We start from the raw sequence: 26,756 nt of genomic DNA, 5'->3' as shown, positions 1-26,756 counted from the left end.
CGTGCTGTGCGTCGACATGAGGTGCTGCTCTAGGGGACACGGCACCTCCAGGCTGTGATTTTTATTTATTTTATTTATTCATTCACTTATTTCTGCTAGCAGCCGGCCTCAACGAGCTAGACCTCGGAGCAGCAGTGACAACCAGCACTGCCAGGAGCCAGGCGCGCCGCACCGGGCCATTAAAATGGCGGCCAAGACCCCCCCGCGCGCCGGGGCCGTTGCCCAGGGCCGGGCATTGCCGCCCCTCGCCTGCCCGCCAGGGGGCGCGCGATCCACGGCCGAGCGGCGCTGAGGGGACCGCCCGGGCGGTGTCGTGTCGTGTCCCGTCCCGGCGGCGGGGCCGCAAGAAGCGACAGCAGGTGCCAAAGGGGCGAGGTGAGCAGCCCCGGCACCCCGCCCGAGGCCGGGCCGCCGCGTTTGGGGGCCCGGGGCGGGGGGTGCGCGGCCTGGCTGCGGCCCTGCGCGCTGACGGCGCGGGGTCAGGGCGTCGGTCCTGCCCAGACAGCGTGTCGGGGCGCCGTGCCGGGCAGGGAGCGGCACACGTGCGGCTGGGAGCGCCGTTCAGTCTCTTCCCTCAGGTCTGAGCGTTGTTGTGAGGTGGGGCACACGGGAGGGAGCAGTTTCCTTTCCCTGGGTAAGGCAGGGCGGTAGCTCGGCCACCCTCGCGTTCTGGGTGCCGGCACAGCAGTCCTGCCCAGGCAGCAGCTCCCCATTTGGCACGAAGACTAGAGACTGTCCCACCTTCACTGGAGCTGACAGAGCATGAAACGCCTGGGAAAGAGCAGGGAAAGTTGATAATCGAGGGCAATGTATGCTCAGGGCAAAGTGCAGTCATTGCTGGTGCAGGCAAGTTTGTTAACCTAAACACATGCCTCTGGATGATGCCTTGGAGACATAAAAATAGAGGCATATTGGCTCCTATTATGCTCGTGAAAATAATTTAATAGAGAGTGAGGAGGTTTATTTTAGTTAGTTTTAGTAATCAACTGCTATGAAAAGAAATAGAACAGCAGATCTCTACTGTGGAAACCAAGGGATGTTTTTAAAATGCTTCAGCCTTGCAGTGTCTACTTAAAACCTTGGGGCACTTAGGGTAATCTTCATTGGCTTCAGTCTGTATCAAACTAATTTGGATATTTCAGGGTTGGATAAGGGGAGTGGATAACAGGAATAAAAACCCAAACTCTCTGACCTGGCTGTTTCCTAGGGTCACGTTTTTGTCTCCTGTGGGCCTAACTGGACAGTGCCAGCATCTGGTCTAAACCCTCATCACCAGCATCCATTACATGTAATTCCACTAGCTGCCTATTTTGCCAAAAGCTTCTGGTAACTACTTCTGTAGTTTTTCTAGTGGTCATGAAACAGAGTTCCCTACTCTCTTTTTTCTCTCTTTTTTTTTTTTTTTTGTTTGTTTGTTTGTTTCGATGCGTGGTGTTGTGGGTTGTGTTTGTTTTGTTGTTGTTGGTTTTTTTTGTTTGTTTGTTTTGGCACCCAGTTCCTGATGTGAACTTCATCAGAATTGTATTCCCACCCACTGTCTCTTCCCTCCTCCCCCATTTGGAAGCACTTCAATGGGGGCATTTGTTTATTTATTTTCTGTGAGGGCACTTAGAGTCTATTGTCAAGACACCCTTTGGCACTCTGTGTTTTTTGGTTTTTTTTTTTTTTTTTGGGTGAGCTGTTTAAATCTATCCCTGCGAGCTGTTGTGTTTTTTGTTGTGGTTTTTGTTTTTTTTTTTTTGGACAAGCCTCGGATTTATGCGTGATGTCTCCTTGTGCTTTCTCTCTCCAGGGTTTTAACAGCATCTTCATGCACCAGAAGTGTATGCAAGAGTAGTGTTGCTGGTGCCATAAGCAGAGATAACACTGCCTTCCCATTTCCCTTGTTTAAGAAGGCCAGTAATCTCATTAAGCTTCTCCACCCCTGTGAGCTCTTCATTGCCACCACTATTGTACTGGAATCTCGCAATGAGTTATTTATCTATTATGCACTCCTCATTCTTTCCAGTCATTGCTTTCTTGTAGGCAGCTACATAACTTTCACAGCGAGATTTAGCATTTCTTATTCTGAGATATTTTACTTCTGGAGTTGCCTGTATTAAAATGCATTTTGTTTGAATGGGCTCACTTCAGCGAGTGATCCATATTGTTCTGTGTGACTGCTCTGTCCTAGCCATTCTTTGCCACTCCATCAATTTTTGTCATGTGCAGATGCTGGCATCACTGTGGTGGCTGTAGTTTTATTTATTTATTTATTTATTTATTTATTTATTTATTTAAAATATACACTTCCCCATCATTGTGGAAAATGGTAGGGAAATTACTAGCACCTGGTCATAGTGTTATGGTCTTGTACACCACCCCACCCTATCTCATTTTTTTCCCAGTTCTTGTCAGTAAACACTGTACAGACTTTTTAATAGCATCACACACCTGTAGTTACTCTCAGATTTGAATTCTTAACTGCCTTTCCATTACCTTTCACTATACTGGTTTTTTTTTATGTGTTTTTTAAAATTGATTGATGTAAGGTTAATTGGTTCATTAGATAGTCATTCTTGTAATTTCAGTTTTAAAATGATTCCTGGGTTTGGGATGTGGAAATACTTCATTGTGTTGGCCTAACAGTTTCCCGTGTGCCTCTGCAATGCATGGTGCGCTTCCTGCCGTCTCAGCTTTAGTGTGATTGAGTAACTAGAACTAGTTGAAACATGTTGTTGCCTTCCAGCCCTGTTTTTAGTTTCTGAATTCCTCCTTTTCCTCCCGAATCCCAAAACGCTTTATTAAGACAGCTTTGTGGGAACCATTAACTCTAAGCTGCATAATTACGTTACTATGAGCTTAGACTTAGTTTATAGTAGGAAAAAAATGCACCATCTCCAGAAATTTATATTCCTCAATGACAGAATTTTAACGTAGTAAATTAAAAGGTTTACTCAGCTTACCTAGGAAGTTGTAGTAATTAACAGCAACGGAGTTTACCTGCGGAACTACTCAAAGCATGATACTCCAATGAGCTGCCATGTTATTATGCTTGTTTTTCACCTTCCAAATTGCATGCAAGACTCTTCTGTACTTAAAAGGATGGTGTTGCTGTTTTGCTTGCTTTGTTTAGAAGTTGGGAGCAACATTTAGCCATTTAGCATATTTATTTAGAGTTGTATTTATGTCATCCTTGCACAGCTCAGAATTGCATGCATTTATGATGCTAGAAATCAGGCCAGGATATATATATATATATATATATATCGATATATATATATATACATACACACACACACATACATATATATATATACACATATACGTATATATACACACACATTCATTTTTTTTTTCCTTTTAAGGCATGTGTACAAACAATAGTGCAGGTAAGATAGTGCTCATGCTAGTATTTGTCTGATACTGTGTGACTTCATTCTCACTGTTGCATTTTGGGCCACCTAATGACAGGTCACCTTGCTTTCCCTCTGCTGTACATCCCTTTCCTAAAGCAGGGCAGACTGTGCTCTAGCATCAGACTGCATGTTCTTGTTCTCTGTCACTCTCAAAGAAACAAACCTTTCCACCATCTTTTAACCCTGGAAGGCCTAAGACATTTTTAGCGATCTGCAACACATACTCAGGTTTCTCAGATGGATGACCAGACAAGCTTTTTTTTTTTTTTTTTAATTTTGGTGGTGCACTCAGTTAAGTGCTGGCATCCTTATTTACATTTCTCCTGTTGAAAAATGGGCTTGGAGGGAGGAGCAGGGCTTTACCTGTTATTAGTACTTTGACTTTTTTGAGAGGTCTAGCCTAGACACACACACAGTTAAATTTGCCTCAAATGGCCACTTCGCCACAAAGCTAAAAACGTCAGAGGAAAAATTAAAAGTCTTAAGCTCTGTCCTTCAGCATGATGGCTATAAAACTTTTTTTTTTTTTTTTTGTTTTGTTTTTTTTTTTTACCCCCAGGGGTAAAAATTGGCACCTCCCCATCTATTTACTGGTTTTCAGTTTGGCTTTTTATTTTTTCTTTTTTTTTGGATCACTGAGCCCCAGCAACTTGTGTGTACAGTCAGAGATCAATTGAATTTTATAAGCATTGCATATTTACTCCTTAGCACTAATTGGCTGTAGATGAGAAGCTGATCAGCGTGGTTGGTTTGGATGTGGCTTTGCAGTTAGGGGTATGATTTCGTAGTGCCTGTGCTGTTCTGTTTATGCCGTGTGATGCTCTTTGCTTTGGCTTATTTTTAACCCTGGCAGCTTCTAATGAGCATCAAATAAGCAGCTTCTAATAAGCTGCTTAGAAGCTGTTTCTAATAAGTGTCTTTGCTTTGCATTTCCCATCCCCAAAGAATTACATGCTAGTCTCTTCTTTTTCCTAAAGATTCTCAAGCTGGCCATATGTACAGCTGTAGCTTGCCATTCTGGAGTTAGCAGTAAACCAAGGTATTAACACTTTTAGAAGATTTTTTTATTTTTTTCTGAAAACAGAAGTAAAACATTTTGTCAGTGGTAACTGGCTTTTTTTTTTTTTTTTTTTCCTTGTCAAATGCAAATCTCTCACCTCCCAATTGTGAACATCTCTTGCTGGTGGTGTGGTGGTGGTGGTGTTTTTTTGTTGTTGTTGTTTTTTGTTTTGTTTTAAATAACAAAATTAGGCCACAGTTAGCTAAGCAGAGTGACCTGATTTGGGCTGGATCAACGTCTTATCAACTCGAGGTTGTCACTACAAAGTAAGTGTGGTGAAGTCTGCCTGTTCTAACCGAAATCAAAGCAGTCTCTTGACATACAGCAGTGCTGAAGTCAGCAGTTTCTGCAAAGTGGGTCTAAATGCAGATTGAAGGATCTTTTTTTTGTGTATATACGTAAGTACCACTGCCAACCTAATTATTTATAATCAAATATTTTGTCATATTTTCACTTGAGGACATGAGAGGAGACAGTTCTAAGTGATGTTTTTGCTCTTTGGCTTTTCCTTATCTATAAAAGATTTGGCTTTGTGAGGTATATGGAATGTTTTCTCTAAAGTAGGCCACCTGAGAGATCCCATGGAGTAATTCACTTTGCTGAGTTAGCAGATGAGTCCGTTGGACAGAGTCAAAAAGATACTGCCAACTGTGAGGCAAATGAATCAATACCAGTGCAACTGGATCAGTTTGCTTCTTCCGATACAAGAAAAGCAATAGCACAGCTGCAATATCTGACATACAGATTTAAAAAACAAGTACAAACACACACACACACACACCTTGGGTTGGCTTTTATTGGAAAGCCTAGATGCAATCTATAGTTATCAATTTGTGGAAAATTCAGGACACATATAAAGTTAAGAAGGCAAATTAAAAGAACAATACAAATCAGACGAAATATACATCTCAAAATACCAGAATAGCATTTTGACTGGCATTGCCTAAAATACTTAAATCTTTTTTTTTCTTTTGTAATATGCTTCCTTTTAATTATACATGGTTTTTTTCTTCAAAAAGATCTTTTGTTTCTATATTCCCCAAGGTCACTATTTCCTGCAGGAGCATGTCCAGATCACAAGTCTTTTTTAGCAAGAAATAGGCTCATTAGACCTACTAACAAGGCCACTAATTGGCTTGATTTGACTTTATCTAAAATGATCACCAACAGATACTGTAATTTGTTGTTTATTGGTGCCAGAACAAAGGAGAAGGAACTGGTATGCGCCAAGTAGAAGATATATTTCATTGTTGACATGTTATACAAGCTTTTCATATTCAAACAGAACAGAAACATTTGACATAATTTAGAGTATGAGCCTATTTCAACAGAGAGCACTTAACAGCATGCTAAATACAGTGCTGTGGAAGAGCCACCCAACAGAACTGCAAACACCTAGCATTTTACATCTTTAAAAAGAATACGTAGGTCAATGACACGCCTCTGGGGTTTTGACATATCATACTCTCTAAATTTAGGGCCCTCAAGACTTCCAGGGTAAAAATACTAACAACTAATCTGTGCTTTCATTCTAATAGATGATTAGCATTCATTATACGTGTAATTAGTTCTGTATGGCCTACCAAATACACACATACAGTAACAGCACTGATACTGTAGATTCGGTAGTGAATTGGCTGGGAGAAATTCAGATCTGTTTATCAAACAATCCTAATGTGCAATTTAGAGTATGTAATACCGTAGACTCTCAGAATACAAAGCAGTTAGAAAACTATTTTTATTACATCCACTTGAACCATTCATAGTTAAGACACGTTCACTTACTATGTTTTGTCATTATAATACATGGATAGAAATACTGTGTATATTTCAATGAACATCAAAACCCCCCAATTTTGTCTCATCTTAAAAATATTTATTTTTGTGGCTGAATTTAGTGCTCATGAGAGTAAAGCTCTAAGAATGGTTTCAGCCAAGATGTAAAACAGATGCCATAGATGCCACCACAGGCTTCCTATAAGGAACCAGCTGCACACTTGAGTTCTGTCCTGCAGCAAATACACTGGGCCTTGGAGCAGAGCGTGCCAAATCTATGCAGTGGTATGGAGATGCAGACTAGGCACTAGAATTGGACCTTCCTCTCCATCCCCAAATTCAGTGTTCACATTAATGGGACTTGATCTGCCAGCTGAAGGCCAGGAGATGAACCTACTGAACAGCCTGCCTGCCTAAAGAGCAATTCTGTAGCATCAGGTCAGAGGTACGCTGCTTCTATCTGAAGTTATAACATCTAAAAGAGCTGTATTATACAGAAGACAAAGTTGACATAACTGGATGAAACTACATCATTTCTTCTTCTTCTACGTACAATTTGCCAAGCACCTGAGACACTATTATCTCCATTGTGAAACAAAGCTGCTTTAAAAAAACCAAAAAAACAAAATAAAAAAAACAGAAACTCCACCTGGTATGAATTAATGTCCATTTATTACATTAGGGCTGGAAAAAGACAAGGAAAACCTAACCTATTAAAGTCTTCCATCATCAGAAAACGAGACTTATTTGGTTACTGTGCCTTCTAACAATGACTGATGAAGTGGCACTGGCCTGGGTGACAGGAGAGGTTCGGGAGGGGACAGAGCTGCGGACTGATTGAGCCAGCCACTTTGGAGTGTCCCATCCTATCAGCAGAGTGATAGATGCACAGCTTTAAACCTAATACAAAAATATTAACACTTTTGGACATTAGTCATCACTGTTATATCTCTACAATATAATCCTTTATACTGTACAGTTATAACATAAAAGGTGCAATTCCTTTTTCTTTAAAAAAAATCACACACAGCACATGTTTTTATCATTTTATTTTTAAGTATAAACTTTTTTAAACACTTTACATAAATTAACTCCTCTGAGACTAATATTTGATGTACAGTAAATTGTAATTCATATAAAAATCCATAAACAACTTGTCTCACATAATTTACAAAAAAATCAGGGTTTCCTTTGCTTATCTGCAACAAGGATTCTACTTGCCATTTCCCCCCCAAGGCAAACCATGTTAGCACTGTAAAATCCATTATTAAATTCCATAGTAGCATAAGTCAGTTGTGCCAATGTCCTTTTAGAAAGAAGCACAGTTTAAAGCAGTTGGGTTGTCTATAAACAATAATTTTTGCCCCACGTTTTAAAATTAACAGATATATACCACATCCTATGCAGTGAGAAAGAGAAAAAGAGAGAAAGAGATTACTTCTGGTAAGCAAAGGTCAACAATTCAGTAATATTTGGAAACACTGTATGGGTCTGTATCTTAATTAAATACAGTGCCTCAAAGGAACAGCCTGTTGCAAAATCTGTAGGCCTTTTTCTTTTTAAATACTTTTCAGTCCAACTTGAGTGCAGCGATATGCATATGTAAACATATTCTTTAAAGCAGATCACCTTTAAGGTCATTGAGAAAAAGTTTTGTCATTAGCAGTATCATTCTTCTGGAAGGCGCTCTTTTCATTACAGAGTCTGTTCGGATTGTGCTACAGAAAAAATCTGAGCAAAGATGTACGCTTAGGCTCAAGTAGTAATGCAGCAAAACTGTTTGGTCTCCTTTTTAGAAGACACTGGTACACAGTCTCTTTGGCAGCCTGAGCTAAGCCAGTGTGTTACCTCTTTCCTATCTCACTTTGTCTGAGGAACTGTATATTGTTAGCGCTGTCTGCCAATTCTGGATATTGCTCCACAGAGAGTACATAGTACCCATCGTATCCTTGTACCTTTCCAGCACTTAGCAACTGCCTCTTTTCTCCTTCTGTCCACAACCTGGCGCCTTCCTCTCCATCTCTTACTCTCTGTTGTTCTCTGGCCCAGGCGCTGGAAAGAGCTCTTTGCCTGGCTTGCTCCAGTATTCGGGCTTTTTCCTCATCAAGTGTCATGCCATAGCGGACGTGAAGTGCTAACGCGCCGTACTGCATTTCAACATCAGCAAACCTACGAGTCCTGCCATTTACCACAGTGGTGGACTGGGAAACAGTGACGTTGATGCCATTCTCCAGGGCCTTCCGCCCACTTGTCAGCCTCAGTGTCCCAAGGTCACTCTCGGGGGAGGTGGTCTTGATAAAATAGTGTGTGTCCTTTCCCTCAACGGTGAAATGCAAGTTTTCTAGGTAGTAGGCGTTGTTCAGAACAGCTGCCACTTTAATGCAGTCCTCATTTGCAATGTTGAGCACATTTGTTTGCACTTTGCCTTGATTGACAGCAAGCATCACCCCTTTCCCTATCAGAGATTTCACTGTAGCAAACCACAGCCATGACTTCTCTGCACTGGATTTCCGTCTGCTGACCTGCACTTCTGCCATCTTTCCCAGGGAAAGGAAAGCTTTTGCTTGTCTCGCCACTTGTTGTTGCACTCCAGAAATTGGCTGTAAACAAGAACAGCAGAAGTTTTACCAGCCATCTGTAGCCCTCTAGATGCCAAACAGCCAAGCTTTCTTGGTGTGCTGCCCGTGGACGACAACAGGATATGCCACAACTGACAGTGCCAAGGACTTAATTAAATCTACATACTGCTTGTTCTGCTGAGTTACAAGACTATTTTGTTTGATAATGTTCAGTGCTTTATCTCATTGTCTCCCCCAGAACCTGCACATGCCTAAAAATATGATTTAACTAGAGAGGCTACTTACTGGGCTGCACAGAACAGAACTTTGCAATACTAACACTTAATATGCATAAGAGCTGTCTCACTACATTGTCATGTCACGCTCTGAGCCTGTTCACCTGTGATTCCTGTCTACCATAGGTTCATCCAAATGGAGGAGGTTGTTGCAGGTCACAAAGCTGCGCTTTAGAGTAGGAACAGGCCCTTCTTTATGCCTCTCAGGTAGCTTCAGTCTGAGACGAAACTGCAGGGAGGCTGTCATAACCCTCAAGCTGCTAAAGGTGGGGAATCAGGCTGTTCTGATAGTCTTTACAGCAGAAGAGAAGGAAGCAAAGGATACAGAGCAGAGGGGTGGAATATTGGGGACTGAGGCCCTTTCTTGCAAATACTTTCAGAAACTCGTAGAAGAGGATGCTTGAAGAGGCTGTAGCAAATTCAGTTTTGAGCTTCCATTTCACTCAGTATCAGCATGCTGCCTGAAAGAAATGAGCAACTTCTCCCCCCGAACTCCAGAGGGCTGCGATCCTGAATACAGTAGAATGCTTTGTTGACAGCTAGCAAAGAGAAGAAGCAATGAGTGAAAAGAAACAGTGGGCAAGTCTAAAGTATCCTTGCTTGGTATTTCTTGTTTTACTGTATCTGGGTTGTTCTTGCTGAAAGGGTAGTTGGACTATAAAGAGGAGGAAATAAGAAGTGCAGTTGTGAGGTGCAAAAGCACAAGATGGAAGATCTAGGATAGGAGAATCTGTATAAAAAGTTTGCTTGCTATGTGTGGCCCAGTATGCTAGATGCATTTTTGGTAAAGAAGGGATTTTGGTAAAGAAGGGATCGCTGGGGAATGGGACCTGCCAGCGGAACTGCTGTGGTTAGCCAGAACAGTTAGAAGAGCAGGAGCAGCTAGCAGCAATGATTAGCTCACACAGCTAGGCAGTGGGGCAGCTCACGGTACAGGGTCAGCTGTGGATGGGTCAGACCTTACAACTGCACAGAATGGGCACATCTTACCTGTCTAACCCTGGGTCTTAACAGCTACAAGCTGTGAATGAGCTGGTATTGATGGAGGTGGGGAGCAGACAGCTGCCCTAGCAGTTCTCTCAGCAGGAAACAGAAGAAAGATGTAAATAGCTTTGGCTGCAGTTGCGAACAGAAGTACTTAGTTTATGTAAGATGATCTAGTCTGTCTTCCAGTTGACCCTTTCCCCCTTCAATAAAATACTGTGTAACCCTGTTGATTAATTCCTGACAAATGAGGCAACACTTTGTTTAGTTTTCCCAAATTTCTTGGTGGGAGACCAAGCAGGAGTTATTAACAGACTTGTACCACCTTACTTCAGCCTTGCTGCTAATCAAAGCCTGGCAAAAGGTTTGCAAAGGTTCTCTGCTCTGCTGCAAGGGTGACTTTCTGAAGGGGACAGTTCCTGAGGGAATTATGAATTAATTGGACTCTCAACTCTTCTTCAGTGTGTCAGATTCCTGTCTGCACTTGTTAGCAAGTATGGATTTCATCTGTTTTAAATCCTACATGAAAGCTGTGGAGCACAAATATATTCTAGACAGCATGCTCATCAGTAAGAGCAACAAGGTGCTATAGCAGTTTCATAATTGCAAAGCTTGTTTATTTTTAAAATGTATCCTGAGCTCTGAAGCAAAACCTCAGAGCTCGGTAAAGCTTACTCCAGAATGTTCAAAATACTAAGTAAGTGCTTTGTGTGTTTATTTCTGGCTCCTGGTTGCATTTGCTTGTTTAACAGTGAATATCATAGTCATAGCTTCTTCCTACCTGAGAATTTTGAATCTCTGTTTTCCTCCCACTCCTGTCTTTCTGTCATGTCATATGCCTCTGGCACTCCTTGCATTGTTGAGATCTTTCCTGAAGATTTTTGACAAGTAGCTGTCTACTCTCATCTCTTTGACCAGACTGGTTGTTTTCCTGATGCACCTTTGCTGGTGTTAGTGGATAACTGCATTCTTTAGCCTTTGAGATCTGATAGTTCTACACAGCCATGCCTGGTGACAGGTCTCTTACCTCCTGATACAAACACTTTGTCTGGAGTATTTGCAGTGCTCTTCCGTCACTGTTTCTGCTGTTCATGGGAGACACTATTCTTATGCAATGCTCTAAGATCTTTCCCTGTTACTCAATCCCTAGCTATTAAAAAAAATATATATAGCACATCATTTCATGCATGCAAAATCAGCTTCCATATGCTCCCTTCTGCTGGGCAGCCTCCTTCTAATGAATTTTTGTCTAAATTAGGTTGTAACATTCTTCAAGATCTTATCCTCTTTTAAGCTTGTGGAGTTCTCTATCATGATTTCTTGTAAAAAGAGATCTGGTTTTGAGTGCTCACAATGGGATTACCTATTTTATTGTCTCTTATCACTTCCTTTTTAACTGGGAATGGTAAGATTTTTGAGGGCATAGGTCTTTGATCTTTGAGTAAATTTGATTTATAAATGTAATTTTCTTAAATAGCAGATTTAGATTGTAACTTCCACATTCATCTGTTCGGTCATTTAAAACTGTAGCAGGTTTTCAGTACTGAAGTTCATTTTTTTCCTCCCAAAGAACTTCATAAGCACCTGGAGTTCTGGTTTTATGTAACATAATGGGTTTTACCTCAGGTAATTTCATTTTCAATATTTTATCTTTACATATAAAACATAGTTAATATTAAAGAGAAGTAAAATTGTAGTGGTGCCTGGTATGCATAATTTATATCACCTGTTCTTATGTTTATTTCACAGTCTTATTTTTTACTACAGTGTTCAGTTTCTGCCTTCTGGCAGGATGTTAGTACAAATCTAATTTCTGTAGTTTCTGCTACAAAACTTAGACATCTTTAAAGAGTCTTTAACTTCTTTTCATTGATTATTGTCTTTCTGCATTTTTATTATTGGTGAAAGCAAATAAAAGCTTATTTAAAATGGTACCTAACTTAAGAAATCTGTAAGAAAAAACCACCATCTGTAATTTCTTAAATTCTTTTCAAAGTAGATAAAAATTAGAGGTCTAAAAAGCACTTTTCAGATTTAACTTAGCAAGTAACCCTGTCAGGATTTTCCATGCCTAATAAGATCTCAATAGAAGGAAACATTCTGCCTTGTTCTATTTGTATGTTTAGTATTGTTTCTTACTGGTATGTCCTCCCATTGCTGACTCTTCATGAGTTCGTAAGACGGTTCTGTTAAATCAAACTTTGGAACAGGGAAACCAGGAATGGCATTGTGCAGATGGAAGCCGAATGTCACCAGCCAGCTGTTGACATCTGAAAGACAATTATTTAAAAAAAAAAAAAAATCAGAATTGTTCTATATTTTGCAATCATACATTTTCACATGGAATAGCTTTTGGCATATTTCTTTTCCTTCTGTAACACAAAAATTATTCAACAGTCTTCATTTTGCTATGGATGGATTTAGATTTGTGCTACAGCTAGAATGGCAAGCCTATGCAGAAAACTTGAAGTTCTAAACTCACAAGAAAAATTCTCTTCTATGTAAGAGCTGCACTATGCTCGTTTGAAAGGCACTCCAGGTTTCAGCAATTCTGAAGGTCTCAGTGACATCCAGAGCAACTATAGGAGGACAACTGAAGTGAGATTTCATTCTAATGTAGGCTAAACTAATTGGGATTTCTATGTCACACCTTCATCATCAATACTTCAAAGCAAAAAAGTATTTTTGTTAGGTATGTGTAATTGTAATGTCTTCAAACTACCCTTGAAATAACACCTATACGTTCAATTACTTTTAAATTATTTGGTGCATATTTTATGTGGATTCAAAATAAATCTCTCCCTCTTCAAGATGAAGATGGACCAATGAAATTAAAAACTAATGAAATGAGATAAGGTTGCATTGGTATGCAGACAGGGTGCTAAATTAGCATTAGATAACATTATTTATGATACATTTTATGTTCTGTTAAAAAAAAATCAGGGATGGCAACAATTAATAAGTTAACAAGTGTTGGACAAGAATGGGTGCTCTGCCTATCTTTCACAAATACTAAGCTTAGCAGAAGTTGGCAGAGTGCTCCTTACCAAGCCTGTTAGTTTTCATTTAGGAAAACCCCAAGTAAGTTTTTCCAAATGTTAAAAGAATAAAAAATACTTACCTTAAAATAATATCTAACCTTTCCAGATAAGTGATAAGCCTCATGAGGCTCTGCATCTGAAACTGCCAGTCAGCCAAACTACTCATTGTAATGATAACCTTATATAAGCAGTGTTTCTATGTATTCCGTACATCAAAGGAGGAGAACCTAGTGGGTCCTCTTTCTCTCCTAATGCACTGAAATCTCTAGCTAAGGCACCTCGTGTTACAGTTCAGTCAGCGGGAGAGGAAGATATGTATTTCACTGGTACTTCAAAATGTGCTTTCGAAAACCCAACCCCTCTGCATATTGAGAATCTCTGAATTATCTTTTGGGCCAACAGTCCAATATTAAAGCACCATAAAGACTGTGTAGGGCACAACATTTAGGTTTAGTTACCTGAACCTAAAAGCTAATAATGGACTGTGTTTTTTAATGTTACACAGGTACCTAAATCAATGCCTAAAGCTAGATGAAATATTTTCAAGATCTCCCATTTGCTATTTCACTGTTCCTGGTAAGTGTGTTTGCTGTAACTGTTCTCATTGTTAAGCTCTTAATGCTTCCTTATGAAGAACTTTTCCAAATAGGACCTATTTAGGTACTTCACCAAAATTGTGAATTCCAATCTAAATTGAATGTCTATAGGTCCAGGACTCCCAAGCTAAAATAACTTTCTTGATCTGGTTCTGAACATCAGCTACTTTTCTGAACAATTACCTTCCCTGAGAATTACTTTACTAACTTGCCGCAGAAAATATCTTCAGCCTGTAACCCAAATAGTCAGATTCCAGATTATGAGAACACAGAACAGCAAATTTTTGAGCAAGTGGGAAAGAGTCTTGCAATTAAGTATCTTTCTTTTACCTGTGATATAATCCTTCACATCATGTATTTTACTGGCTGGGTTGTTATTTCTAAACATGTACAAATTAAAAGGAGCTGGGTCTTTCCCAATTCTCTTCCAGATTTCAATATCAGGTGTTGTCCACCGGCCTGCCAGTATGTCATAATCTCTTTCTCCAAAGTGGACTAGCTTGGTCAGTGGGTCGTATAAGCCTCCGTGGAATCCTATTACCAGCTGGAAGTCAAGGTTAGAGTCGAAATAGATCTCTCCATAAGCGGTGTATTGAATTTGTTTAAGCATGAGACCGTTGCTACTGAACACAGCCAGTGGTGTCCCTGTATTGTCTGATGCAATGTAAAACTCATCTCCACTGCTAATTTCCATGGCAAAAAGGTGTCCTTGCAGATCATAGTAAAGAGATGTAATTTCAGAACTCGAGTGGTTATATACATGAGTTATCCTGGTTGGGTATGTGAGGTCTGCGTAAAAAAACTGGAGATGCTGGCCAAGGCTAGTTTTACTGGAAACTCGTCGTCCAAGTCCATCATAACGGTAAATCACTGTCCACCCACTGCCTTTGCTATAAACTCGAGTAAGAAGGCCCTTTGAACTGTATTCAAATATTTCAGTACCCCTCTGACGCAGAAATCCATCTTCATCTAATCGGTACTGAACATCACCTAGTCGAGTTATTCTGTCTCTTAGGTCATAGCGAAGTGGCGTCAAACGGGCACTGCTACTGGGGTTGAGCAAGTGGAGGTTGCCATTCAGGTCATAGTTGTATCGCCACATTATTTTTTCATTCAGATAAACTGTCTGGAGCTGACCATCTACATCATATTCGTAAGCATATTTCGTGGTGTTGGCAAATGGCCCGATCTTAATTTCTCTTTTTGTCACTCGCCCCATGTTATCATACTGAATTGTAATCCAATACATTAATGACCGGAATATTTCATACTGAATTTCCTTGATGCGGCCATGTGCATCAAAGTGTTTTGTGTAGGTCATTACAGCTGTCGAAATGATCTGGTTAATATCGTAATATATAACTCCAAATTTTCCAAATTGTTCAACTTTGCCAGAGATATCATCAAACTGGTAGAGATCAATAGGCAATGGGGTTTCATTGATGACACCTTGCATGCTAGTCACTCTGAAGCTATTGTCATAGCTGTAGTCAAATCGGGCGTTTACCATCCCGTCTTCACTAAAGCGGAAAATCTGTCTGTCAATCAGTGGGCCAATTTGCCTGTATCTAATGGTGCAGATAAAACCATCGCTTTGGAGGTTTACTGTTTTCAGGACTCCTGCTGTCTCATCATAAGTAAAACTAACTCTTGTACTATCATATAAAATTTCAGAGAGCTTGGTCTGCCGTCTGTACTTGAATAATACTCTTCGGCTTGTCCCCAGGAAAGCAGTTTGAAGGAGCTGCCCTTCTTCATTGTAGTCCATTATAACAGAAGCATTACTTTCTGGGGGGTTGTATATATTCCGGTAATAGCCAATGGAGCGGATAGTCTGCATGGTATGACGAGCAACACTGGGCATGGTGACAGCAGAAAGCCGATCCAACAAATCATACTCGAAGATATACTGCCGTTGGCTATGAAGCAGAAGAACCATTGACTGAAAATTAAGAACAGATTTTTACCATGTGACAAATGGTGGAGTACGCCCCCCACCCCCACATATAGTGATGCTATTTCTTCACAAATTGTGACATTCTCACTTGAGAAAATTATCTCTTCTTTAATTGAGTTATCCTTGACCTTACATGTTGTTAACATCTCCCTGCCTAATTTACTTGGATGCTTAATTGTAAGGGGTTCTGTAATTAGTAGTTCCACATTCATAATTTGCTACTTGTTATGACTGTATCACTCTTTTATCAAGCACTCACAGCTAAACAGCAGATTGTCAATGGATTCAGATAAGTCATGTTTAATATGGGAAGAAGTAAAACTGTCTTACAGCCATTAACTCACGAGGAGAACAACATATGGGAGATACAATTTCTTCCCTGCAATTAGAGATGATTTTGAAGAATTTGAGTAGCCTGAGATCTCTGAATACACTGTTCTTCTTCTGTAAGCTTTTAAGACATAGGCAAAACAATTGTTTGATTATTTATATCAAGAGGAGCTACTCAGAATTATTCTGACATTTTTCTGATGCGTGGCTATTATGTATTGTAGGTCTTGATTAAATTATGCCTGCAATGACTAGTAAACAGTATTTGCTGAGCAACAACTTCAATAGAAATATATTTAAACCCCAGAAAGAAATTGATTCTTTTTTTGCATACCAGGCATGAAATCTCACAAGGGGCGTTCTCACAGATACTTCTACAGGGAGAGCTATCATTCAGCAATTATTATATATAATGCAGATTCCTGATCTTTTGCCTATTGTTTATTTGGATGCTACAGCATATAGCAAGTACAAATTGACAGCTGTAACTATTTAGAAACAAGAGCTTTTTGTGGTAATGAAAAAAACCAACAATGAAGAATGTACAAACAAATTATTTTCAATTGAATTACACTGCAGATATCTAATCCTTGTACCTTAAGTGTTAAGATAAAAGGTAAATACAGATGCTTCTTGTTAGTCATTGGCCTAAATAATTTAAAAAGACATCAATTCCTAGCAATTAGCTGCAATGAGATTACATATCTATTGTATAAAACATTCCCTTAGGAATCACGTGTTGATACTTAGATTAATTGAAATGTGCTTCCAACTACCTGCTTTTACTTTGTGTGCAGCAGTCAGCTGCTGTAGAATTACAGCACATTCAAAGAATTTTTTAAAATGTGAGTGTCCTTTACCTTTTCCAAATATGTGTAACTCCAAGTTTTCCCATCAGCAAACACTCTAGACACTATCCTTCCCTGTCCATCATACTCTATCTTTTCACTTGTTGTCCCTCGCTGTATGCTGCCAATTTGACCTGTGGATGAGTAGGTGACGTTGACAGCCATCAGCTTGCTGCTTGGTAGCCACAGGGTAGGGTGCCCTGACGTGTCGTAGGCAATCCTCAGCAGAAATTTACGGTGGTCATCATAGATCTTTTCTGTCTTTGTGGTTCGATCAAAGTCAACTGAAAGGAGGTTTCTGCCATTAACCTTTTCAAAGCAAACAAAACGACACAATAAATCATGCTGTTCAAACCCTACCCACCTATTATTTCCACAAAGCTTTCTTCTAATACCATTTACAGTGATTGATTTGCTGTGTACATAAATTATTCTAGCAACTTCTTGATATAAATGTAAGGCACTATATTAGCATCTACTTTAGAAGGTCTCATTGTATGAAGAGATGGCCCAGAATTTGTTGCAATGTGTTCTTTCTTGATGTTTAGTCAACTGTTAAGAAAATACTGGAAGATGTGCACTGAAAATTTCTGTAATAAATGGGGCCATTTTAGCAAACAAACTACATTTGTAGGCAGCCCAAAGTGTATCATTGCGAAAATATATTCCCAGCCACTGCTTGTCCAGTTCATAACAATCACGCTAAGAAAGAACTGAATCCTAACCCTCCACAGTATTTTTCAAAACGGTATATACAAAATTAAGATCTTCAAAAGCATGTTAATTCTTCAAATTAAGATAAGACAGTTTTAAGAAGATAGGCTTTCCCCTTCTGGATCAAATGGAAGTTTAACTCAGTATACCAGCCACTGCTGCAATATATTTATGACACTGAAATTCTTAGTAGAGGATTATATCTTTCGCCTAGTTAACTGACCACTTAAAACCATAAATAAGTGGAAGACTACTGAATCATTGAAAATCTGTTATAAATGCTTTGAAGTTTATAACTATTTTAATTTTAAATTAAAGCCTTAGCCTAGATACATTTATGCTGAAAACATTTATTTATGTAAACGATAGTGATGGATAGTGATTTCTGTGTAATACTTTTACATTGAAATCCCCTTCCCCCCCTTTTAGTGTTCTAAATACACTTTCTGTTTCATTGAATTAGGTCTCATTTTTATATTTATGAAAGGAAAATGTCTGTCTTTCTTTTCCCACGTGGGTATCTTTGCACTTCTCCATACCCCCTCTGCGTGGAACTGTTTTTCAGTGTTCTCAAACAGGCCCCTAGGATTTCTTTGTTCATCTGCAAACCATTTCTGTGTCTGCTGTGTCCTTTTGAAGTTATTCCAGGTAAGGGTGAAACACTGATAACTATGATTTTTTAACACTGGTTTCTGCTAATGTGGGAAATAGGGCAGAAATGGACATACAGTTATGTGTATTAAGAATTTTTTTTGGTACTTGATGCGTACATTACAAAGAGGTGAAGAAAGATGGCTAAATAACATTCAGAAAAGAACAAGAGAACAGATATCTTGACCAAAGAAATGACTGGAGGATTTTTGCATTTTTCAGGCTGCATGTTCAAAAATCCATATATCATGGATGTTGGTACTTATACCCTGAGGCTGATAAGCTTCTAAAAGATCAATATAAATTAGATTCTTTATTACTGGCATGAAAGGTATTAAAGTGCTGGTGATGGATCATAGGCAAATAGGAAAAAAATTCTACAAATGCTCAGTTTTGTTTATATCTGTCAGTTTATATCTATGCTGCCTTTTCTTTAATACAAAATCACTGGCATGAGAACAATCTGCACCATCAATTTACGAACAAAAGTCATGTTTTCATGTAAATCTTCTAAATAAGGAACACAAAGTCTAGCAGATGCAGAATAGCTACTTTATTTATTGAGCCATCAAATGTTATTTAAATATACTTTGAAAAAGCGCTGCTACAGGACTGATTCTAGAAGTAGGTTAAATTTAACTAAGAAGCCATCTCATTCACTTTCTTTTTGTCTTTTTTTTTTTACTTTCTCATTTTCCAGTAGTTTTTCTTTAAATTTTCCAATATCTAATATTTGCTCATTTGCTTAAATTCGCTCTTAACTTGTTTATCTCTGGCTTTTATTTCTCGGCCTCTCCCACACATGCCTGTGCTCATCTCTGTGTTTCCCTGCCTGTTTTGCTTCTCTATTTTTTTTCTTCAGTTTCTCTGCATCTTCCCTTCCTTGTTTTACATTTAATTATGATTTTTATTTTCTTGTCTGCCTCTCGGGCTTGGAGACTGAAGTGAGAATGGGCACTTCTGCTTTCTGAATTGGCAAAGAGGGAAGGGTGGTTTTATGGTTAAGGCAGATGTCCAAGCAATTGTGGTTAATTTCTTGGCTAAGGACATCCTTCTGGTGCAGATTGCAGCAAAGTACTTAATCTGGCTGTCTCACAGCCTTATCTGCTAAATGGGATAATAACATCCCTTGCCTTCTCACTTTCCAGCTGTCTGGTCTGTGTAGTGGCAGGGTATGAAGGGGAAGATTCTGTGATTCTGTAAGAAAGGAATGCCTATTTTCCAGCCAGATCACGCTGCCAAGTTCTGTTGCCAGAGCTCTTGCATTCAGACGTGAGCTTTTGGTGAAATTTTGGCTGTGCTTGCATAATCTCATAATACAGATGGCAATAAGTTTTGGTGATACAGCTTATTTCATTGGACAGTATGGGGCTGGAATAACATGTGTCAGCTAAAGTACTGCATTCAACTGAAGCATTTCTTAACAACAGCTCTGCTGCCAAAATGCTTCTACAGCAAAAGTTAAACATTTTTGTTGTGTCTAAGTCACACTCCAAACATATTTGAAACCCCTGGGTTTCATTATGATAAACATAATAATTATGGAAATTTTAACTCCTATTTTTCTTTCCAGGGTTTCACTGAGAAGCATGAGATCAGTCTGTGATTCCCAGATTAGGAGTACGGGTATATTACTGTGTCTTATGGAGAGATTCAAGAGGTGATGTGAAAATTGGGGCAGAACTTGGACCATGTCAGGTCTCAGGAGGAGGTGGACTAAACCCTTCCTGTGAGCTCCCTCATTTATGTTACTTGTCTGCTCTGGGTGCATCCCTTGAGAGAGAGCTCATACCAGCTCCTTTAGTTAAGACGCGTATGAGTGATGGTCTGTCTGGCCTCATCACAAATGCCCTAAAACAGCTCTTTCACGTAGAGGACTGGCAGGACCTCTGCCAAAAGCTAGCCTACAGACCAAATGTACTAGTCTAGGACCAAAACTAGCTGATCTGACAAATACAAACCAAGTCTGAACAAAAGTAAGCCTGAGGAAGGATTGTTGAGTTAAGGGAGGGTGTAATAACTCCTAATTAATTTCTTTATAAAGGCTAGTAGTAGTGGGAAGAATTAATACGAGTTGGAAACCCAAGCGAGTACCAGAGTGTGTACTTTGTGATGTTAGATACTGCATATATATAATGCAGTGAAAGTATCATATATGAGTACATTTGTGGGCAATACATTTTGTCACTGTTTTTTATCTACATTTGTCTTTGCAGCAAAACGTTACTGACATACCTGTAGATGGAAATTATGAGCTCCCTGAGTTCTGTTCATCTTTCTGTTGTTTTCTTTCTCTACTTTCCTACATTCCCCCCACCCCCAAGCAACATTTCTGTAATATCTCCTCTTGTAAATCAATTTCACAAAACCTTTGTTTTTCTTCTTTGCTGACAAGTATCTTTTTTTTTTTCTTTTGAGGCATTTTTCTCTTATTAGCCCATATTCTCCACCTGCCCTACTTCTCCCATTTGCATATGCACTTTTAATTACTACTGTTTTATCCTAACCTATAATCTCTCACTTGCCCTCCATCTTGTTAAATCTTTCCTTTCTCTCTGCTGTTCCTTTTTGCCTGTTAACTCTTCCAAGTGAAGGTTGCCCATGACATTTCTTTTACCTCCTCCACACTCGAATGCCAAAATTTTACTTCCCTTTTGAGAACTGGACTCATGGCAACTTGTTTCACTGCCAAAACCAAATGCCATTGCTATGGTTATTTTATTTTCTTGTGGGCGTCTTTCACAAATGAATTGGCAGTTGTATTATGCCACCACACAGTGTAATGACATGCCTATGAACCAGATCTGCAAGGATGAGCTCCAGAAGCATGGCTTCCTTTTCCTCTTCCTTATCTGCATAAGACAGCTGCCATAGCTAGGTTACAAGTATGTTGTTCTTAAGCAGCAGCTGCTGTACATAATCATTCTTCTTTCTTGGAAAAAATCCATTCTTGCAGAGCAAGCAGTAGAGAGGAATATAAGCTACATGACAGCATTCCCTACTTCCTCGTCCCAAATGAAGATATATAATATTTCAAGATTTTAAAATGGCATGTCACCTCTTAGAAGTCAAGTGATCTGAAATTACTTACTTTCATTTGATACACTGCCCAGGCCTTATTTTAAAGAACCGAGTTCAGTTCTAATAGTAAGTCAGACCTCCAGTATGGTCTTGAAATGGTCTCCTGGCAACCCAATTTTAAATGCTTAATCTCCATTATCTTTACAAAATGACTGTCATAAATCATAGTTTGCTTCCTACTTATATTTCACTCACTAGATAGGAATAAGAATTGCCAACAAAATGGTAAAGACATATGTTAGAGGAATATGCTGTACATATGCACACAGAGTTGAACCCTTGTACCAGAAGTAAGTATTAGTACAATTTTATTTAAAATAAAAAAGAAAATCCTAGGATTGTGCTAACTGATGGTAGAATAATTTAAAACAAGATTCAAAATCAGGTGTGTGAATTCAGTACCAGAAACAAAAACAGTGAAGGAAAGCAGAAAATGATACTTTCATCCCAATTCATTCCAGGCTAAAAACAACAGTTTGAAATCCACAGAAAAGAGCAATTAATAAGGAAAAAGAGCCAATAAATGAAGTAAAAGTAACTTCCAGCTCTACAGTTAGCTTATCTATGATAAACATTCTGTGGTTGTCAGCTGACAATACCTACAGGAATGAATTTACATTTCCTCTCACTTAATTAGAACACAGTAAATACCACATGTGCTTGTGTGCTTACCCGAAGCTTTCGGCCAAACACGTTGACTTTTCCCTGGGCTTGCTCCTTCCGGAATCGCCACTCTACCAGGTTCTGCCCATTCTCCCCTGGGAGGGTCATGTTTCTCTTTGCCACTGTTGGGTTGGCAGTACCAGCCAACACATGCGGCTCTGTCTGATAGTGGGAGTCCAGGCCGCTGGCGTACAAGATCCTCAGGGAGCCATCATAACCAATCTGGTAGCTATTTCTTAACTGATCTGAAAAGGCATAAATCAGGGAAGTGCACGTTACCTGCATGGATTAACAGTCTGCCTTTGTCCCCCATGCTTTATACTGTGCATCTAACATCTTTACTTCACATACTGACCTGATGGTAATAAAAAGCCAGGGTAAGATTGGTAAGAATATCTGTATCACGAGAGAGCACAAATGCCTTTGGGGCCTATATTCAAAGTCACTTAAACACTTAAGAAAATCCCACCCCCAGAGTATATTCTTTGGACTGGCAAAATCCGCATTTTCTGCTGGTTTATGAGGCATTTTTGGCCTAATCCTAAGTATACTGTGACTACTGACTTCTATAAAGATACAGCTGCTGGGATGTCACATGCTATTTTAAAGCTAAAATCTCACTTCATGCTTTTTCTGCACCTCTTCCCCTATCAATTAATTTCTCTCTTCCAATATTCCCTTCTAATGCAAAGTAGGTATTCTGACTACTTCAGTGGCTGTTTACAAAACCTATTCGGGTGGAAAGCATATTTAATTCTACTTTCACTGCAACACTTTCTTTCCCTGAACAGTTCTTTTTATATATGTCTAAAACCATGTATGTATCACCCCCTCTTCCAGACACTATGCTTCTAATGTTTCTTCTACAACATCTCATTGAAGCTGCTTGTACCATAAGAAAGCAGTTTTCAGGTCAGTACCCGGTAAGAAATCTTTTGTTTACAGTACCTTGAACCATGGTATAGAAGGAATCAATTGATGATAAGTTGGAAGTGATGCTGACATCTTCCTCTCTGCTGGATGACTCAATGTCCACTGTGATGGCCCTTTCCATTTCCCCATGAAGGTTAGTGACCACTCCAGTTGGGAAGGTAACGTTTGTTAGACGGCCCTCGCTATCGTAGCTAAAAAAAAAAAAGTCCAGAAATGATACGTAGCAGGAACAAATTGTTTTCATTTACAAGTAAAATGAACAAAAATACCATCTAGTCATATTGTTAAGGCATGTTTACTTTTTGTGCATGGGATAGGCACAGCAACGACTTCAAACGTGCTTTGAAGTAGTCAAAAGACTGCTTAACATACAGGAACCTCAATGGTGATAGCAAGAGCAAACAGATGGATCTTCAGCTCTGCATATTATTCTTTGAAGTATGACCAGATCCTGCTGCACATCTAATTCACCATTTCAAAGGGAGCATATTTATTGGTGCTGAATTCCATAGCGTTCTATACTCACACCGTATTATTGGACTAGATTTTGCTGTTATTGTAGGAATCCTCAAATTTTTTCATGAAAAGGGTATCTTAATATGAGTGTCGTCTTGGACCCTTCCTATTCAATGACTATGCAGACCACCTGCCCTCCTGTCCCTGAGAGCTTAATATCCCTTGTATTATTAAGATAAAAAATCTGAGCTAATATTGCATCTACTTAAGCTGTTTGTAGCTGGAAATCAGAACAGCTAGCGTACATAGATCATTAATTGCTTGTGGATCGTAGTTTGAAAATTACAACATAAGCTGTGCAGGAGATTTTTTTTTCTCACTCCACTAACATGTCTTTCAACCATATATACATTTAATATAGCTATAGGTAGATACAATTTCTGTAATTGAAGTAGACCTATGGCTTCGAAACCCTCTCTTTTCCGATGCTGTGTTAGGTGTACTCCAGCTATTAAATGCCACTGGTATGAGATCTGAGACCCATGCTCATATCTGAACATGTATTGTGGTCACAGTATAGTGGGGTAAAACATTATGTGAGCTTCAGGTCATAAAACTGCTTTTAAGATTAGGTCCTCCAGTAGAACAGCTTGGGTTGGTCAGTCTAAGTGGTTGGCTGAAGCTCCTTGTTTAGAAGTATAGCCTGCCTGTATCTGCAAAGGGTGATCCAGCCCACATTGGACCTGTTCGCTCTCAGGGTTTTCTTCCCTTTCCTGTGACTGTGTAGTGGGAAGCTTTACTTATTTTCGTAAAGTAACTAGACCATGACCCTGCAGGTCCTCGTGGGGCACTGCAACATTTCATGCTTACAATTATCATCAAAATTGCTCCTGGGAAGGAAACACAAAACCAAACCAAAGCCCCAGGCATATCACTGAGGCTACAGAAACTCTTTTTTCTTAAATTGAGAGAATTCCAAACAGTTTTAACCCCCAACGCACTAACTTTCTCTGAACAGCCTAAGTATTGCACAGCATTGCTGTAACTGAAAGGATTAGGTTAAGAGTTTTTTTTTCCAGTTTGCTTACTTTGTAGATTTGACAGATTTTTGCATACAGTCATTTTCATCCTTTTAATACAGTTGATTTCCTTTGTTTATATGAGACTTTCACTTAGCAACAAGAAAAAAATACAAGAATGTTTGAAAATCAGAAACCATACTGCAAGCCAGGGAATCCAAGTGGGGAAACTTATTTTTTTGAAGTTAAGTACATTTCAAGATCATGGGGTTTCTTCCAGTGTGTTTCTAGCCTTCATTTTGTATCTTTTTCACATACTGGATTTGGCAAGCCAAGACAGTGCATTTATGTGGGAAACCGAAACAAACCCACTGACGTTCCTTGTTCCTGAGTGTGACTGCTAGCTTATTCATTACCTTCAATAGCATTCCTCAGTTCCATAAACTTATTTTCTTTTCATGCACAACTTCCCTTTTTAACTCCCAGGGGAACATATCCTGTCCAATTAGTGTCCTTCCCTATTTTCCGCTTTATATTTGAAAATGGTGTAGAATTGTTTTGTTTGGAATTACTTATGTCCTTTGATTACAGTAGCCAAGTACTGGTCTTTATTTCAAACAATGCTTACTAAAGCCTTAGAAGGTAAGATTTCCCCATAAGAAGAACTTTACAGCCTTTGAATCACAATATTTGTGAGAAAGTAATTATCATATTTGTGAGTATACCACTTGAGTTGGAAAATGCTACACATCAATAGTATTCAGTACGGTGTATGGCTTCACTGCAGTATGCAGCACTGAACGTGGCTTTTCTTGTTTTATGCATTCTTGCTTCCATATTATTATTTTTTTGACTCTGTGCCCGTAGTTCCTGAACTGGTCTCTTCTTTCACAAATACATGAAAGCACACCATGAACCCAAGATAAGCAGCTATTATTATTACAGTGGTGGAGAGTTTAAAGATCAGCAAAAAATCATGCTACACATTTGTGTTATTAAAAACATGACTTCAAAGCTGAAATAATCTTAAAAGTCATGGTTTCTCAGCTCAGGCATCCTAGTGCAAGAAGAAAATGTGATGGAGATGTGAAAGGTAAGAACAGGATTTATCATACTTTTATAGCCAGGAACAAAAAGAAAGGAAATAGGCCTTTCTCCAGTTTACTGTATATTCCATTTTATGATGGACTGTAATGTGTGTCCTTCATTTTGTTCACAGCACATTGAATACTAAACTTACTTTATGCTCAATATCTTTTTGCTCACAATGAAAGCCTTATCAGTGCTCAGCATAGCAACACTGCTCATACCTTTGGGCATTCCTCTGCCATTTTTCTTATTACATCCAAATATCCTTGCTTTCTGCTGCCAAGGTGAATTTATTCATCCAAGATTGTAAGTTTTAGACTGAGAGATTTATTTTATCAGCCTAATGTTCTAATATTTAAATTGCCCTAAAAGGCGTGAGATCTGAAGTCCAGAGGGTGAGCGCCTATATTTGGCAGTTCACAGCCTCTTTGATCTTTTCATCCAAACACAAGCTCAGGCGTACGTGTTACCATGGAGCTTTCTGATCTTTCTCCTATGCGAGGCTCCACAGCAAAGCCATTCAGCCAACCTCTTCAATTCCTCTAGAGCAGGTTGCACATAAACCTTTTCAAGACTCTAAAATGGAAACTTGCTCATTGGGTGAGACCTCCTGTGCATTAATCCCATCAACTCATTTCCTTTCACATGAACAGAATGACTTTCATATTTGGTCAATAACTACAGAATGTAGCAGCAGGGGCAGCTGCCACTACCGCTAGCTGAAGTTCCCCTTAGATCAAATTCTTTTTCTTCTTCAGGATGATCTGCCGCTGCCAGATAGTTTTCCCCTTCTGCAGGGAGAATTTCTCAAGAGGTAATGATTATTAGCTTCCCAGATTCTTGACCTTTCACTCTTTACCTGCTGGAAGTCTCTCTTCCGTTGTTCATTGCCTTTAGTTTTAATTACTTTCCTTCCCAAACCATTTTCTGTTCTGGTCTATATAGGACACTTCCCTTTGCAGTGATAACTTCCTGGTAAGCTTTGTCACAGATGGAAATGCCCTACTTTCTTTACTTTTGACTTGTTTCTCATGTGCATTGTATCTTACTTTGGAACACATTTAGCTCAGCCCCAACTTGCAGGGCATTATTAATATTTTGTATCAGAAGTTACTTCAACATAAAATCAGGAGCTGTAGAAATGAAGTATGTAGTAAAGGTTGCTGCTAAAGCCAATTGCTAAGTTATGACTGATACTGTTTTCCCCACAGACCTCTGCAGCACATTCCTTAATAAAAGAAATTCTGTAATTTTGGGGTTTTTTTGCTATTGTAAACATGCCAGGTTGAAAACCAAGCCACGCTGG

The 26,756-nt window shown here is 39.3% G+C and overlaps 1 protein-coding gene across 5 annotated transcripts in view; it reads right to left on the bottom strand.

Annotated features, from left to right (window-relative positions):
- Nucleotides 1-5,236: 5,236 nt before the first annotated feature.
- TENM3 (teneurin transmembrane protein 3) overlaps nucleotides 5,237-26,756 on the bottom strand; it is a 319,771-nt gene continuing 298,251 nt past the window's right edge. For all 5 annotated transcript variants that reach the window (XM_082051699.1, XM_082051700.1, XM_082051701.1 and 2 more), the window contains 6 exons: nucleotides 22,902-23,077; nucleotides 21,963-22,198; nucleotides 16,857-17,153; nucleotides 14,040-15,651; nucleotides 12,212-12,342; nucleotides 5,237-8,834 (listed from right to left, as the gene is read on the bottom strand). In XM_082051699.1, the coding sequence (XP_081907825.1) occupies nucleotides 8,079-8,834; nucleotides 12,212-12,342; nucleotides 14,040-15,651; nucleotides 16,857-17,153; nucleotides 21,963-22,198; nucleotides 22,902-23,077 (3,208 nt within the window). In that variant the 3' untranslated portion in view covers nucleotides 5,237-8,078. The remainder of the gene's footprint in view (nucleotides 8,835-12,211; nucleotides 12,343-14,039; nucleotides 15,652-16,856; nucleotides 17,154-21,962; nucleotides 22,199-22,901; nucleotides 23,078-26,756) is intronic.

Source organism: Streptopelia decaocto (genome assembly GCF_964273445.1).
Source record: "Streptopelia decaocto genome assembly, chromosome: 4".
Classification (NCBI taxonomy): domain Eukaryota; kingdom Metazoa; phylum Chordata; class Aves; order Columbiformes; family Columbidae; genus Streptopelia; species Streptopelia decaocto.
This window is presented reverse-complemented; position numbering and strand designations above follow the sequence as displayed.